Consider the following 13,761-nt stretch of genomic DNA (forward strand, 5'->3'; position numbering starts at 1 on the left):
CTTCAAAACATGCCTAACCAGCATATGGTGTTTTTTCAACAGGTTTGACTCACAGTCATGGGGTCCTCTCAACGATAACATTCGTGTTTCATGTTTTTTGCATATTTCTCCATGTTGCTTGGACTACATGACTTTGTTGTTTGACTACATGTCTTAAAAAAAGAAAGAACATCCTACCAGTGGTCCTGGTTCTCCTTTCTGTCCTGGTGGCCCAGCCAAGAGGGAGTATTGGGTTAGTTCAAGGTCAAAGGTTTGGAAACCATCCGTTGCTGCAGGGGTGACGGGCTCAAAAGAGCTGGGTTTGGAGGTCTCCTTTGGTAATGGTCTCTGTGATGCTAATGTTGTCATCTCCGACACTCTGGATGTGCTAGAAGGTTTAGGTTTTGTTGTGGCAGGGGTCTGGATATCCAGTTTGTTCTTCTGTTGGCCTGCTGGTGTGGAGGTGACAGCCATCCCGTTCTCTTTTAGTATCTGGGGCTTTACAGTTGCCTTCATGAGGTTCTTCCTGGGACTGCTTTGTTGAGTTGGCTTTGAAGATATTTGTGATGTCCTACTCCCAAAGGAGGCCATGGCAGTTTGTGATGTGGCCTGCAGGGGGAGCTGTAGTGTGGGCTGGGCTATCGTCGGTGGCACCGTGCTTTGTACAGACTGAGATGTAATTAGAACGGAGGTGTTTAGGACTTGTGAGGTTTCATGATTAAAGCGTACTTTGTCTTGTGTTAATGAAAGATGTCTGTCGTTTACCTCTGTTACAACATTTGGGGTCTGAACGGTAACAGATATATTGGGATCCAGGGATAATAGCGGTAAAAGAGGAGGGAGGTTTGGCCGATAAGTGTCAGCTTCCCTGCACTGTTTTTTAATGTACTTACAATAATTGTGAGCTGCCTTAGCAGAGGGATGAATATCAAACTGACAGATGGCTCCTTCAAACTGCACTGAGTTCTGGCTTGTTTTTCCCAATCGAAAGGAGCCCTCTGGATCCAGCGTTTCCTCATTTTTAAAATGCAAATGTGCATGTACACTTGTCTTCCCACAAGAAGTATATAAAGTAACCCTTTGGGCCTGGATTTCCAAAGCCAGGTTGTGCCACTGACCATTGTGAACATCATAATCGAACTTTACAGTGTTCTTTTGGCCCAAGTAAACTAAGATTTGGTCAGGGATGAACTGCACCCCTAGCTGCAGTCTTTTCCTCTTTGTCACAATGGTGAAGAGGAAAGCATTGTTTATGCGATGTGAACATACGCTGAGGATGAGAGAGAACGCCGAGCCCAGTGACGCCGGGACGACTGAGCTCACTGGGACGTCAATTCGCGCCCTCTGGGTTAGGATGACTCCTGATTTGAAGGGGATGACACCTTGGGGTGTGGAGCGTGTCCCAGATGGTCGTTTCCCAACCAATCCCAGTCTTTGCAGCACGTCCACATCTACAAAAAGGAAAACCACAAATAATTACCACAGTAATCACTACATGTAGATGGATTTAGGATTTAGGAGCAAAATGGATTTCATCGCAGCCGACTGAAGGCTTGCAGCTGCTGCTCACACACTGAGACACTGAGCTCATTACAGAAACAGATCATTAACAAAAGCATATGTAGAACATATGCGGCAAAGTTAATGTTTCATCTTGGGTAATGCTTCAGTTTTCCATTAAATACTCTGCTCTGCTGATACTGTTACACTTAGAAAAATAACACTGTGTGGGCTTATGTGAGTTATAGATTGATCACCTCTACTACAAATTCATTAGATTGTTAGAGGTCTGCAATAAATCAGGTCAAGTGAAGTGAGTGGGAGTATGCATCTCAAACATCCCTGTAAGATTTACGAAACCACATGCATGTTAGTCTGTATTGATTGAAGTGTTCCAGTTTATTATGTGGATTTGGGTATAAACCTGTAAAATATATATTCTTCTTAATCTGCATTTTTATATTGTTTCCCAGTAAAAATATCTAAACATTCTTAAAACAAGTTAAACTTACTTTCTAAGCAAAGCTGTGTACGATAATAAGCCCCTTTTCTTATAATAGTTATTTTTACTGGCAACATTTTAAGCATAACTCTAACTATTTTTGTATTTTTCAAGTAAAACATTGGGGTTAAGAAAAATTTACTTCTCTGAAGTCAGTTTATGAAAAATATTTTTTGTTTTAATTCCTATGGTATGACCAATATCAATAGCACCCAAATTGATTACTTTTATGACAAGTAAATGTAACAAAATACAATGCGTAAGGCGGCAGAAGAAACAGTCAATGCCTGTCTTCGGACTGCCACTTCTAAACAATCAGTAATGAGTTTAGAATAAAAACAAATGAGAGTATACATCACAAAACCAAATCTAACCCAAACACATATCAACTAAACAAAATCCAGCTTAACATTTGCAGTTATAAAATATACCCAATGAGTACTAAATGAAAAGCACATGTAAATGGAATAATGTGCACAGACTTTCTTCTCTGTAAGCCCTGTATCATTTAACAAATGATGATCAGCAGATTGGACGGGATTGTTGAAAGAAAGAACTATGTCTGCAGTAGTATTGTAAGCAAATCTAAACAGAGTTACTAACATATTGGCCACTTCATTATTGAGCATGTCTGAAAGATCTGAAAGACAGATCATCTCCTGACAAACAGCAGGAAAACAACTGCTCTGAATTTAGAAAATTAATGATCTGAATAATTTCACATAAATCACATGAGATCCTGACACAAAACTCTAACAATAGCACAACTCCAACGATGCACCTCAACAGAACACATGATGAACATCCATTGGTTCTACTCACAAATCACAGTAAGGGGTGCTGTCTGAAAGAGTCATAAACAGCATGAAATAAACTCCTTTAAAGCAGGGTTCAACGATAAGCATGACCTGCTGACCCTGGCCAGTGTGAACGAGTTTAGGACCACTTGACGCAATTGATACTTGCCCTATCAGGTCACAGCTGCATTGCCATTACATCTTACATTTGTTTTTATGCTTTGAAGACTTGTTTTGACCATTTCTATTGCAAATTCTGATCATTTACAGTTGTTTTTTGTCACCAGGGTAAAATGTTTTCTAGCTGGCTACAATAGATTGTAAGCAATTTCTCTGAAATTCCCAGAATCAGGAAACATAATTCAGAAGAAACAACCTGGTCTCATAAGAAGACATAATATTTGCACAAGACATTGTACATTTGCATAAGAAATTGTAGTTGGTTTGTACAAAAACATAAGACCTAAACCTAACCCTAGCCATAAAGTCCAACCCTTTACCAAAACTCTAGTCTTGCATAGACTGACGGCTGAAGGTCTGGGAACCTTGGCCGCTTTGAATGGCCAATGATCGCCCAAGAGGCCATATGACTGACAGGCATCTTTGTTTTCAGGCAGAACTTTAAAGAACGTGACACACACATCTCTCGGAAATACCGTAGAATTTAACCGATCAGATGACGACTTCGAAACTCCTAAAGTGTTTCCAATTTTGTCTGCCATATGCATCAGACATTCATCAGACATTTTTGTCTGGGACAAAAAGTTGCGATTGAACACATCGCAAAGACTACAGCCAACTGCCAATTATCATGTACGTTCTGCTCCTGTGTGAGAGGAAAAAAACATCTGTACCAGCAGGTGGCAGTAGTCTATATTCATCTGCTGTGACATCACAATTTTGTTGCATTGTGTATAGCTGCCTGAAGTGTACACATGAGTAGACCAGCTCCCTCAGTCCAAATCAAGGGGTCAAGGATCTGCACTTCCAAATTGCGGCTGAGGGTAAGCGATTAAGAAATTTTGCAAGGGTGTGTTTAAGAGTGAAGTGGAACGCACCCTCTGCGGAAATAGAATCTGTAAGCAATGAAGGAATTGGTTATCATTTTGAATATGAATTATGCTGCTCAGTTGCTCTTTACTTTCTTCATTCCAGTCGGACTTAGCGTGTCATGGCCTTTGCATTGCATTTACGGCTCATATGAGTGGCTTTAAAAAGTGGGCTGCAGAAGACGCCCATGAGCACAGGTGGCAGATTTCACAGTTGAGTAATTTTGGAGGGTTCTGAACCACCGCAATGAATGGGAATGCTAACACCTAGCTTTCTCCATGTATATTAATCCTCTTTGGTCAAGACGTACTGTAAAAGTCAAAGGAAAGGCCCTGTTACAGGCCTTAAAGGGATATTTTGTGCTAAGCCTACGTCCTACGTCATCCGCTGGAACGTCACTCTCTCGTGTACACGCATACGACAGTTAGCGGAAGCTAGAGTATACGGTACGTAAAGTTTTAAATATGGATATTTTTCTTTAAAAACCCATCAATTTGCTTCAGGGGGTTTTTATTAACCCCTGAAGCCGCGTGAGGCACTTTTTTTATGAAGGATAGATGCACTTTATTGGACTTCTATTGGACTATTGAATACCAACAGCCATTCACTGCCATTATAAAGCTTGGAAAAGCCAGGACATTTTTTTATATAACTCTGATTGTGTTCGTCTGAAAGAAGAAAGTCATATACACCTAGGATGGCTTGAGGGTGAGAAAATCATGGGGTAATTTTCATTTTTGGGTGAACTATCCCTTTAATGCTCTGTAGAGTTAAAACAGTGGATGCATTAGAAATGGAGCTGTAAATGAAGCGCTTGAATCAGCATCAGTTCCAAGAACCAGGCTAAAATCTACCAAAACTTCCTGTTGCCCATGAAATTGATGTCAGAATGAAATGTCAGTGGAAAGTAGAATGTCATATACTGGAAATCATATTTTACACTAAAGATAAGAGCAACGGCTAGAGAAGAATTCCAGAAACTCTCCAGCTAAGATGACTTGATCATAAGTCATGCAGCGGATACCCAGAGAAATCTGACAGCAGAGGGAGAATGTGCTATATGGACTGCCTCACATATGGTAAAAACATCAAACATACACTCAAGAACAAAGGCATTTTTCATGACATGTTTAAAACATGATAGTTGTTGCATTTCATTAATGTCTGACACAGAAGCACCATATATTACATGTATATGAATGAGTTAGACTGAATGTGACAGATAATATGAACCTCCCACCACATAAATTCTATACAGAGCAGATGTGGGAATTCTAGACACACCTTGAATGAGAACCAATACGTTTAGACTACTTGATTGAAACAAAAAGCCAAAAAAGTGCACATGCTGGTCCTTCATGTCATGCATACTCAATGCCTCAAAACCTAAATTTAAGTGACGATTTTACATTGCAGGAACAGACCACCAACATTACAGTATGTATGTTAGAAATAAACACAGGAACTATCCAATATTAAAAACTCTAAACATCTACAGTCAGTAAACTCAGTGACATCCAATCAGGCACAATGCCATTCAACTGAGGTTGGAATCAAATACAAAACATATAGAATTGTGCAAACAATGGCTTCTGATTTACTACAGTAAAATAAACCGACTCAGACCAGTTATATGTTGTTGATCAAAGGCTCCTCCATATGTCATCCGAATATTGTTAACTCTGGCAAATAAGGACCACACTGCTCCTAAAAATATAGTACCTGTAGCCTCTTTCACCTCTGACTCATGGAAAACTCCAATGGGTTGTAACATTAGAGGTCTATTTATCCAAGTCCTGTCAAGTATCCTCAAATTTTATTGCAAGGCAGTGTGAGGTCTTTGGACTTCAATGAACCCATGTGCTCATGTAACGTACAGGGTTATGACACAGATGTCAAGACCAAGGTAAAACTGAACAGACATTTTGCAGATGCACATTTCACATGCTGATCAGGCACTAAAATTCATGAATGAAAAATCTGACTTACCTGCAGACTGTGCTTGTGCAAACCTCAGACAGCACGTACAGTAAAGAACCATGCAGAGAAAGACAGCTCTCCTGTAAAAAAAGAGAAAAGAATTACATATACAAACTGAACAGATCAAACATTTAGCTGACATTGAAATGTGATTTTACAATGACTCTTGGCAACTTCACGACTCAAGCAATAATATAAACAGTAGAGACAACTTAGTAGCATGAATTTGACACATGTAAAATAGGACTGGAACTAAAGTGATTTATTTCCAGTCATTTTGATTCAACTTTTTCTAAAGTTAATTTTCAGCCATTACCCACAGTTGTAAACCACTGCAGAATTACCCAGACAATGCATTTGAAATAAAAACAGTTTTACATAATACCATTCAAATGTTTGAGGTCGGTACATTTATGCTTTTGAAAGAAATTACTTATGCACACCAAGCCTGCATTTATTTTTATTTAAAAACAGTAATATTGTGAAATATTATTACAATTTAGACTAACCGTTTTCTGTTTTAATACATTTTAAATGGGTCATATGATGCTATTTCAAATTTTTCCTTTCTCTTTGGACTGTTACAAGCTCTTGGTGCATAAAGAAGATCTGTAAAGTTGCAAAGACTAAAGTCTCAAATCCAAAGAGATATTCTTTATAAAAGTTAAGAGTCAACCACGCCTACCTAAAACGGCTTGTCCTAACACGCCCCCACATGTCTACGCCATTGTGTGGGAAGATTTGCATAACACCGCCCAAATGTTCACGCAAAGAAAGAAGGCATAACTTTTATTCTCGCTGTAGTATTGTTGTTGCCGCCGCTGCCATGTCGTGAAGGCGCTGTGTGTTTCATTGTGAAAGCGAAACTACTTTGTTTGGCCTTCCAAAAGAGGACGATATCCACTTCGTCATGCCTAGAGCTGATCCATGCTGGTCGCTGAGGAAATACATCAACTTTGCGCTGTGGATCGCTGGATCGGCTTTCACCGTGGACGAAGCGGAGTCCAGCCCGGGGTCGTCACATGTGGTTGCCGCAAGCCCGCCGGACGCTCCTTCGTCAAATCCTCCGGCTGCGCCGTTCTTAAGCCCGCCCGCCTCTGCTTACTCAAGCCGGCCTCCGCTCACTCTAGGCTGCGGCTCACTCTAGGCCTCCGGCCTCCGCTCACTCAAGGCCGCGGTGTGTGACGCTGTGTGTTTCGTTGTGAAAGCGAAACTACTTAGTTTGGCCTTCCAAAAATGGACACGACTAGAAATCAGTGGTTAAGTTGTATTTACAACAATATTCCAGAACAGTTCAAACCATGGCAAAGCTGAAATTTCAGCAGTCATTACTCCAGTTTCAGTGTCACATGATTCTCAAAAAATCATTCTAATATGCTAATCTGGTGCTTAACAAACATTTATTATTATCACTGTTGAAAACAGCTGTGCTGCTTTAATTATTTTAATATTTTTGTGAAAACCATTATACATTTTTACGGATTGTTAAATAACCTGAAAGTTCAAAAGAACAGCATTTATTAGATAGCAATATTCTGAAACATTAAATGCATTTACTGTCACTTGTGATCAATTCAATGTTTCCATGCTGAATAAAATGATTAATTTATTAAAATAAATCTTACTGACCCAAAACATTTGAACAGTAGTTTATATCCTTAGAGTTTTAATATATTTAAAATATTTCCCACATGAATGCTGACAAGAAATCTGTAATGAAAGTGTATGTGTCCAATCTCTCAAATTAAGCTTAAAAGTCCAACCACAGTGTATTCCAACACTGAGAAAACAACAATGCCTCTCAGAGAGTCATTTCATACCCAAGAAAGATCAAACCAAAGAACCAAAAAGCCTTTGCCACTTTTTTCTCTCAGCTACCGAAAGAAAACAAAGTATTGGGATCACATTGTTCCATTCTACACTAAAGCATCACCACATCCATCTAAATTACCAGTCTAGTCAGTGTCCAAAAGCAGCGCTCCATCTGCCTGTAGGCCCAGTAACACTTGGCAGCAGCAGCAGCCTTTACTGTAAAGCCCTAACAGCTGTTTCTGCTCAGTAGGCAGTCAAAGCTTATCATCTGCCTGGATGCCAAAAAATTATAATTGTGCTCTAAGTGGTCCTGCAATGTCATAAAAATTCTAATGGAGACCCCAAAAAATGGCTTGACGAGTCCAGTTTTCTTTCCTGTGTTGATGTATTTCCTATTGAAACAGGAAGCTGAGGTTAAAGTGGGCATGTTAAATGAATGCCCATGTCCAAAAACACCCAATATCCTTTAGTTTACAGCTGACAAACATGATTTTCTACTTGGTATTGCTAGCCAGAAGTGGTATTGAGGGAGGAGACATTATCATTCTAGAAAGGATTTGATAAGAGGACTGAACTTGCATAATGCGTTTAGCTGCTAAAAGTTCATTTTTATAACATTTAGGGGCACACTGGCATTTAGAGGGTCTTAAAGCTAAAACACATGGACTAAAAGCCAAAATAGCTCCATGGGTTTCTCATACTGAGGTAATTATTTATAATGAGAGTTGATCAATGATGATAAGCAAAGGTCGTACTACATGACAATCTTAGCCTCTCCTCCATCACTCTGGTGTTCATTTATATATTCTTTTTCTGCCCCCATGTGCTGACAGTGTGGATGTGGGAATGCCATTCGTGACCAGATATTGTACTGTATGCAGTTTTACTTTAGTCAGCATTTTCAGTCATAGCCACAAGAACTGTACGCTTGCCATGCTGCCCCCTCCCACTCATAACCACTTTCATACAGTCCCACCACGGACCATGATACAGTTCAGAGAGTGCAAGAGAAAGCGAGAGAGTACTAATCTAAACACAAGATTTCACCCCGTCACCCCTAACAAAGTTTACTACAACGGTAATTGTATCCAAATGCAGTCAAGATTTGTAACAGCTGATTTCTCTATGCCAATTCCACATATGAGAAAAGTTAGAAAAAGACCAAACATGTATATTTTGAGAAAAGCTTAAGCCTATATGGTAGAACAGCATATATAGCATATAGTTGCTGAATTAATTCCATATCACAATGTCCTTTAATAACCGCTGAAGGTCTTCGTGCAATTCTGTAGTACAATACTACTGTACATGCATGTGTGTGTGTGTGTGTGTATATATATATATATATATATATATATATATGTATGTATTCCTAAGGAAAAAAACGTTTGCCAATGGTGTAAATATTATTAAAATGAAAATAATAAAATATTAATGAAATTATTCCACAAACAGTCATTGAAAACAAGACTTAATATGTTACACAGCTTTCATTTCAAGTAATTTGATTTTGTTTTTAAGATTTTTAGATATTTTAGATATATTTTATTATAAAAATTAGAAAATAAACAGCTGACCAGGGCTGGTCATTCATTCCAGAAAGAGACTAAAGAAATATGAAAATCATTTTCTATTCTAAAACTCATAACTCACGCATAAAAAGCAATTAATTCATTCATTAAATCAGTAAAAAGAAGTTAATGCAAAACAAATACGTAGCCTACGATTTTCTCCAGCAAATTACTTCTGGAAGAAGGCTGTTCAACAAGTTTTCTGTGTTCCATTCATTCATCAAGTTTCCCCAAACTCCAGAATGGACATCATAACGGACCTCCCTTCGTGAACTCATTCTTCCTTATGTAAGGAGCTGACAGCCAAAAGGCTAAATTATGACCCATTTAACGTTTGTGTGAAATCTATCTATCTATTGTCATACTCACCCCCCGACTCCAGCTGCTTTGAGTCTGGAGTTCAGGGCATTGTCCGGCTCCATCGCGCTTACTTCATTCTTCTTCGGGAGTGTTTGCTGCTGCAGTCAAGACATGACAGAGTTGCTGAATTACTTCCATATCACAATGTCCTTTAATAACCGCTGAAAGTCTTCATGCAACACTGTAGTACAATACTACATGCCGTGGTCTTTCCTCCCAAGTGTCAAATGTAGTACTACTTTCCAAAGAGAGGAACCTGCGAGGCGCGATGCAGACTTCCCCATCTGACAGCAATAGATCCGATGATGATGATGAAAACTGGAAAGTTAAGTCCAAAGCGGCACAGACATGGTTTGCTGAGGTGAAGTACAAGCGCTTAGTCAAGTCGCTGACTGAATCTTACTTAGTAGGCATGCTGAAGATTTGGGACACTGGAAGCATAATTCCCTCTGTCGCCCTCAACTGTCTTCTGAGAAAGAAACACTTCGCTCGGGAAACTAGAAGGGATTCAATGGAAGGTGTGTCTTTCCAAAAGGAACCCGTTTATTTTCGCTTTCGTCAAAAAAAGAAAATGAAAAAAGAACAGAAAAGAACGTCACACAAGACTATTTAAATACAAAGCTGGTAATTTATCACAGATGTGGATCATTCTCCAACTTGCTTTTCATGCTGATTTGGCCATTTGCTCTTGTGAAATTGTATCTTGTAAGGGTTATTTAGCTTTCAACAAGAAGAAATAGGCCCGCAGTTTTTTTAAATATATTTTTTACGCCTTAAAGGCAATTGCAAAATCCTTTAATTCAGTGCACATAAGGAAGTTCACAGTCAAAGCAGGACATGTTTCAAATGGAATATGTTTTAGAAATAAAGTTAATAAATCTCCTTTAAACTTAAAGACTTTATCCAGAAAATTATATTATTTATTGTGGTGTGGAATACAGAATTATCAATGAAAATATTCAATGTTTACTTTTTGGCTACTACTTAATAATTTATTATGTATTTTTAACCAAATTTTACATTCATAAATTCCATATTACTAATAAAAAAACCTATAAAATCCAACCTTGGTTTTGTTGACTGAAGTAAGGCTATATATATATATATATATATATATATATATATGCTATGTATTTATGTGTGTGTGTGTATCTATCTATCTATCTATCTATCTATCTATCTATCTATCTATCTGTCTGTCTGTCTGTCTGTCTGCATACATGCATACGTGCATACGTGTGTGTGCATCATTAGGGGCTCATCAAAATATGTATTTAACTGTGGGTTTTTGGATGACAACTTGATCTTGTCATAGACTTGCTCAGATCCTGTGTCTGAATGTAGCGTGCTGGTGCCATCCTGTGCTGTGAAATTCCTCCCAAAAAATAATGTCCTAATTGGCTGGCCTGCTTCAAACACAAGTGACAGTATCCAGCCTTCTTCCAACATACAGTAGCAGGCATTCAACTATGACACAACATAAGCAGGGTGCACAAGGTGAACAAATGACTGAGGCTAGTTGTCACAACAGCTACATATCTTTAACAGCAGGACTTTTACTCAAACGTCCAATACAACATATGCGTGTGTTTTCCCTAGCTTTTTTTTATGCTGGTTTGTGCATCTATTCAAACCTACCTTAACTTACAACGTTTTTGTGAATCGTCCAAAAATGTATTTCAGTTGCTGTTTCTGTTCGTAATTGCGGGATACTGGAAAAAAGTGACATGAGAAGAGGCAACCTCTACGTTGTTGTCACTGGCTGATTAATTTGTCTGCGACAATGCTTGCTTACACGCTAGCGCACAACAAAACAGCACTTCTCATTACTTCTCTCACAAAAGAATTGCTTATTAACATGCTAACGTAGCACTTCATGATGCACTTATATCATGAGAGAATTTTCATTTTTGGGTGGAGTATCCCTTTTAGAATTCTCTGGTGTAGAGCAGAAATGATGATTCCTTTAAGCAGGTTGTTTCACAACAACAAAAATGGCAATACAATCACACTGCCGTAATCACAGTTTACTACTGAAGATGATGTTCTGTAATGCTGTTTTTTCTTCACTCAAGACATAAGAAGACCTACATCCTCCAAAAACTTTTCATTTTTACTCATCTGTCCTTAGAATATTATCCCAAACATTTGGGCCATCATCCAAATGGTTTTTAGCAAACATGAGAAGAACTTTGTTGTTCTTCTTGGTAAGCAGTGGTTTCTTAAGGTTGAGTTATGACATTGACCTTAGCCAATGCCCGAGAAACCTTTTTCAGAGATCGTTTGAAGCCCTTGTTGAAATTTGACTGGTTGGCCTCTTCTGGGAATAATCTTGTCCATTTAGTGGTAATGGCTCACACTGTGGTTCAGATGGCTCAAAGAACCTTAGAAAAAGGCTTTGTAAATATTTCTGAACTACTTTATTTTTCTCAACTGTTCTGGAATGTTGTTTGATTGTGGTATTGTGTTGAAGCTTTGTGGTGATGACCTGTCACTGATGAAAAGGTTCAATATGTGCTATTTTAACTCAACATGACAGGTTGCAGTCAAGCCCGACTGTGTTTATCTCCCAAATCCAATTACAAACTCTAACCTGTCTGATAAACCTTTTAATCACTTGTTGGATTATAAAATGAGGAAACTGTATCAATAATGCAGATTTCAGCTGCACTGGCTTGTGAATGTGAAACTGATGCATATTTGAGCCTTTTACTACCTGTCATACAAAGGGCAGCATAAAGATCTCTGTAACTGCTTACAGGTGCCAATTTAGTTTTATTTTGTATTCTTGGCAGAAGGATAATACTGGAAGCCTGTTCATTTTATGTCTTATTATCATAATGAATTTCACAAGTTTAACCTGCGCTCAGAGGGTTTTGTAAACAGATATGATGGAGCCAAGTTTGAAGTCCATAGCAAATGCTGTACATTAGTGAAATGACAAAGTTGCATTTACTTGCATTAATATCTTGATGGCAGATGAATATGTTTGGAGTTTGCACATAAATCTAGAAATGTGATTTCCCAGTAAATTTAAATTTAAGCACATCTTCTAAATGAGTAAAATTGCCTATAACAGTGCCTTATGATTAATTGCACACTGTAAGACAAAATTAGTGTAACAGATATTCGCAAACAGCAGCAATCACCATTTTAAAAGAACAAGACTTTAACTGCAGCTTAACTTTGGTAAACACCATGCACAATACCACCACAGAGCTAAAGCATCTGTCTGTGGTACAGCTGTACTCAACAAGTCCACTCCTGTTGGAGTATTTATTTTTTCCACATATGTAAACAGGAAATTTGGAAAAAATTGTCTGCTTTCCCACTGAGGTAGATCTACAAAGGGCAGAATCCTAGCCCAGCAATGTTGTTATTGTCTGAGTTGTGAATGTACCAGCTGTGGCAATTGACCTACTTCTATAACTCCAGAATTTTTAGACTGCAAGTTGAGAATATTAAAGGTCCTAATTACAATAAGAGGCAGTTTGATCTTCAATACAAAGTGTGTTTTCGCTCAGGGTATAGTATTATGTCTAATTTTGAACTTTCATCCCATGGAAACCCTTACTGCCATAAAATATGTTTCTTTTTCCCTCTTTTACAGACCTGATTAACGGACACTGGAAGCTTATGATGTTAGCTGGATCAGAAGGGCCTATGAAGGGGCTATTTGTCAGAGAGGCATTTCAGGTATTTGGGGCTGTAAGATATTTGCATAGATCCTACTTGTGAGAAGGTGTAATGTTGGGCCAAAGTCAAAGAAAAGGGGGTTAGTGTGAGGTCATTCCTCCTTTTGAGTCTCTTTCTTCTGAAATGTGGACCATAACTGACACAAACATAAATGGTGCTCATTTTTGCAAATCTCGATCACGGAATTGCTGAGGAAGTCCATTTAAATGGACTTAACCATTACAAACACAAGACATAAAAGCATGACTTCAGTTATTTCTCTCTGTTTTTGATAGCTTCTACAGCTATGGGAAGACTTAAACTTTAGAATGAGACTTTGTTATCACATGTAAGCAGCTCAGTCCATCCAGTCCAAAATCCTGATATTCTCTTTTTTTTTCTCCGATGTATTCAAGAGTAAAGTTGTACAAAGAATAGATGAATTAGTCAATTAGGTACTTTGGTCATATATTATTATGTTCAAAGAAAATGTTCAGTATTTTAAATTCCCCTTTACTATCCACATCTTTTTATA

At 38.4% G+C, this 13,761-nt stretch overlaps 1 protein-coding gene across 1 annotated transcript; it reads right to left on the reverse strand.

Annotated features, from left to right (window-relative positions):
- Nucleotides 1-153: 153 nt before the first annotated feature.
- On the reverse strand, nucleotides 154-9,632 carry LOC107720196 (collagen alpha-1(XXVII) chain B-like). The gene is made up of 3 exons (XM_016527834.1): nucleotides 9,561-9,632; nucleotides 5,818-5,888; nucleotides 154-1,430 (listed from the first exon to the last, which is right to left on the reverse strand). Exons 1-3 carry the CDS (start codon nucleotides 9,611-9,613, stop codon nucleotides 154-156), a joined length of 1,401 nt encoding a protein of 466 aa, XP_016383320.1. The 5' UTR covers nucleotides 9,614-9,632.
- Nucleotides 9,633-13,761: the final 4,129 nt, after the last annotated feature.

The sequence above is a fragment of the Sinocyclocheilus rhinocerous genome, unplaced genomic scaffold, assembly GCF_001515625.1.
Source record: "Sinocyclocheilus rhinocerous isolate Xijiao unplaced genomic scaffold, SAMN03320098_v1.1 scaffold62, whole genome shotgun sequence".
NCBI classification, from domain to species: Eukaryota; Metazoa; Chordata; class Actinopteri; order Cypriniformes; family Cyprinidae; genus Sinocyclocheilus; species Sinocyclocheilus rhinocerous.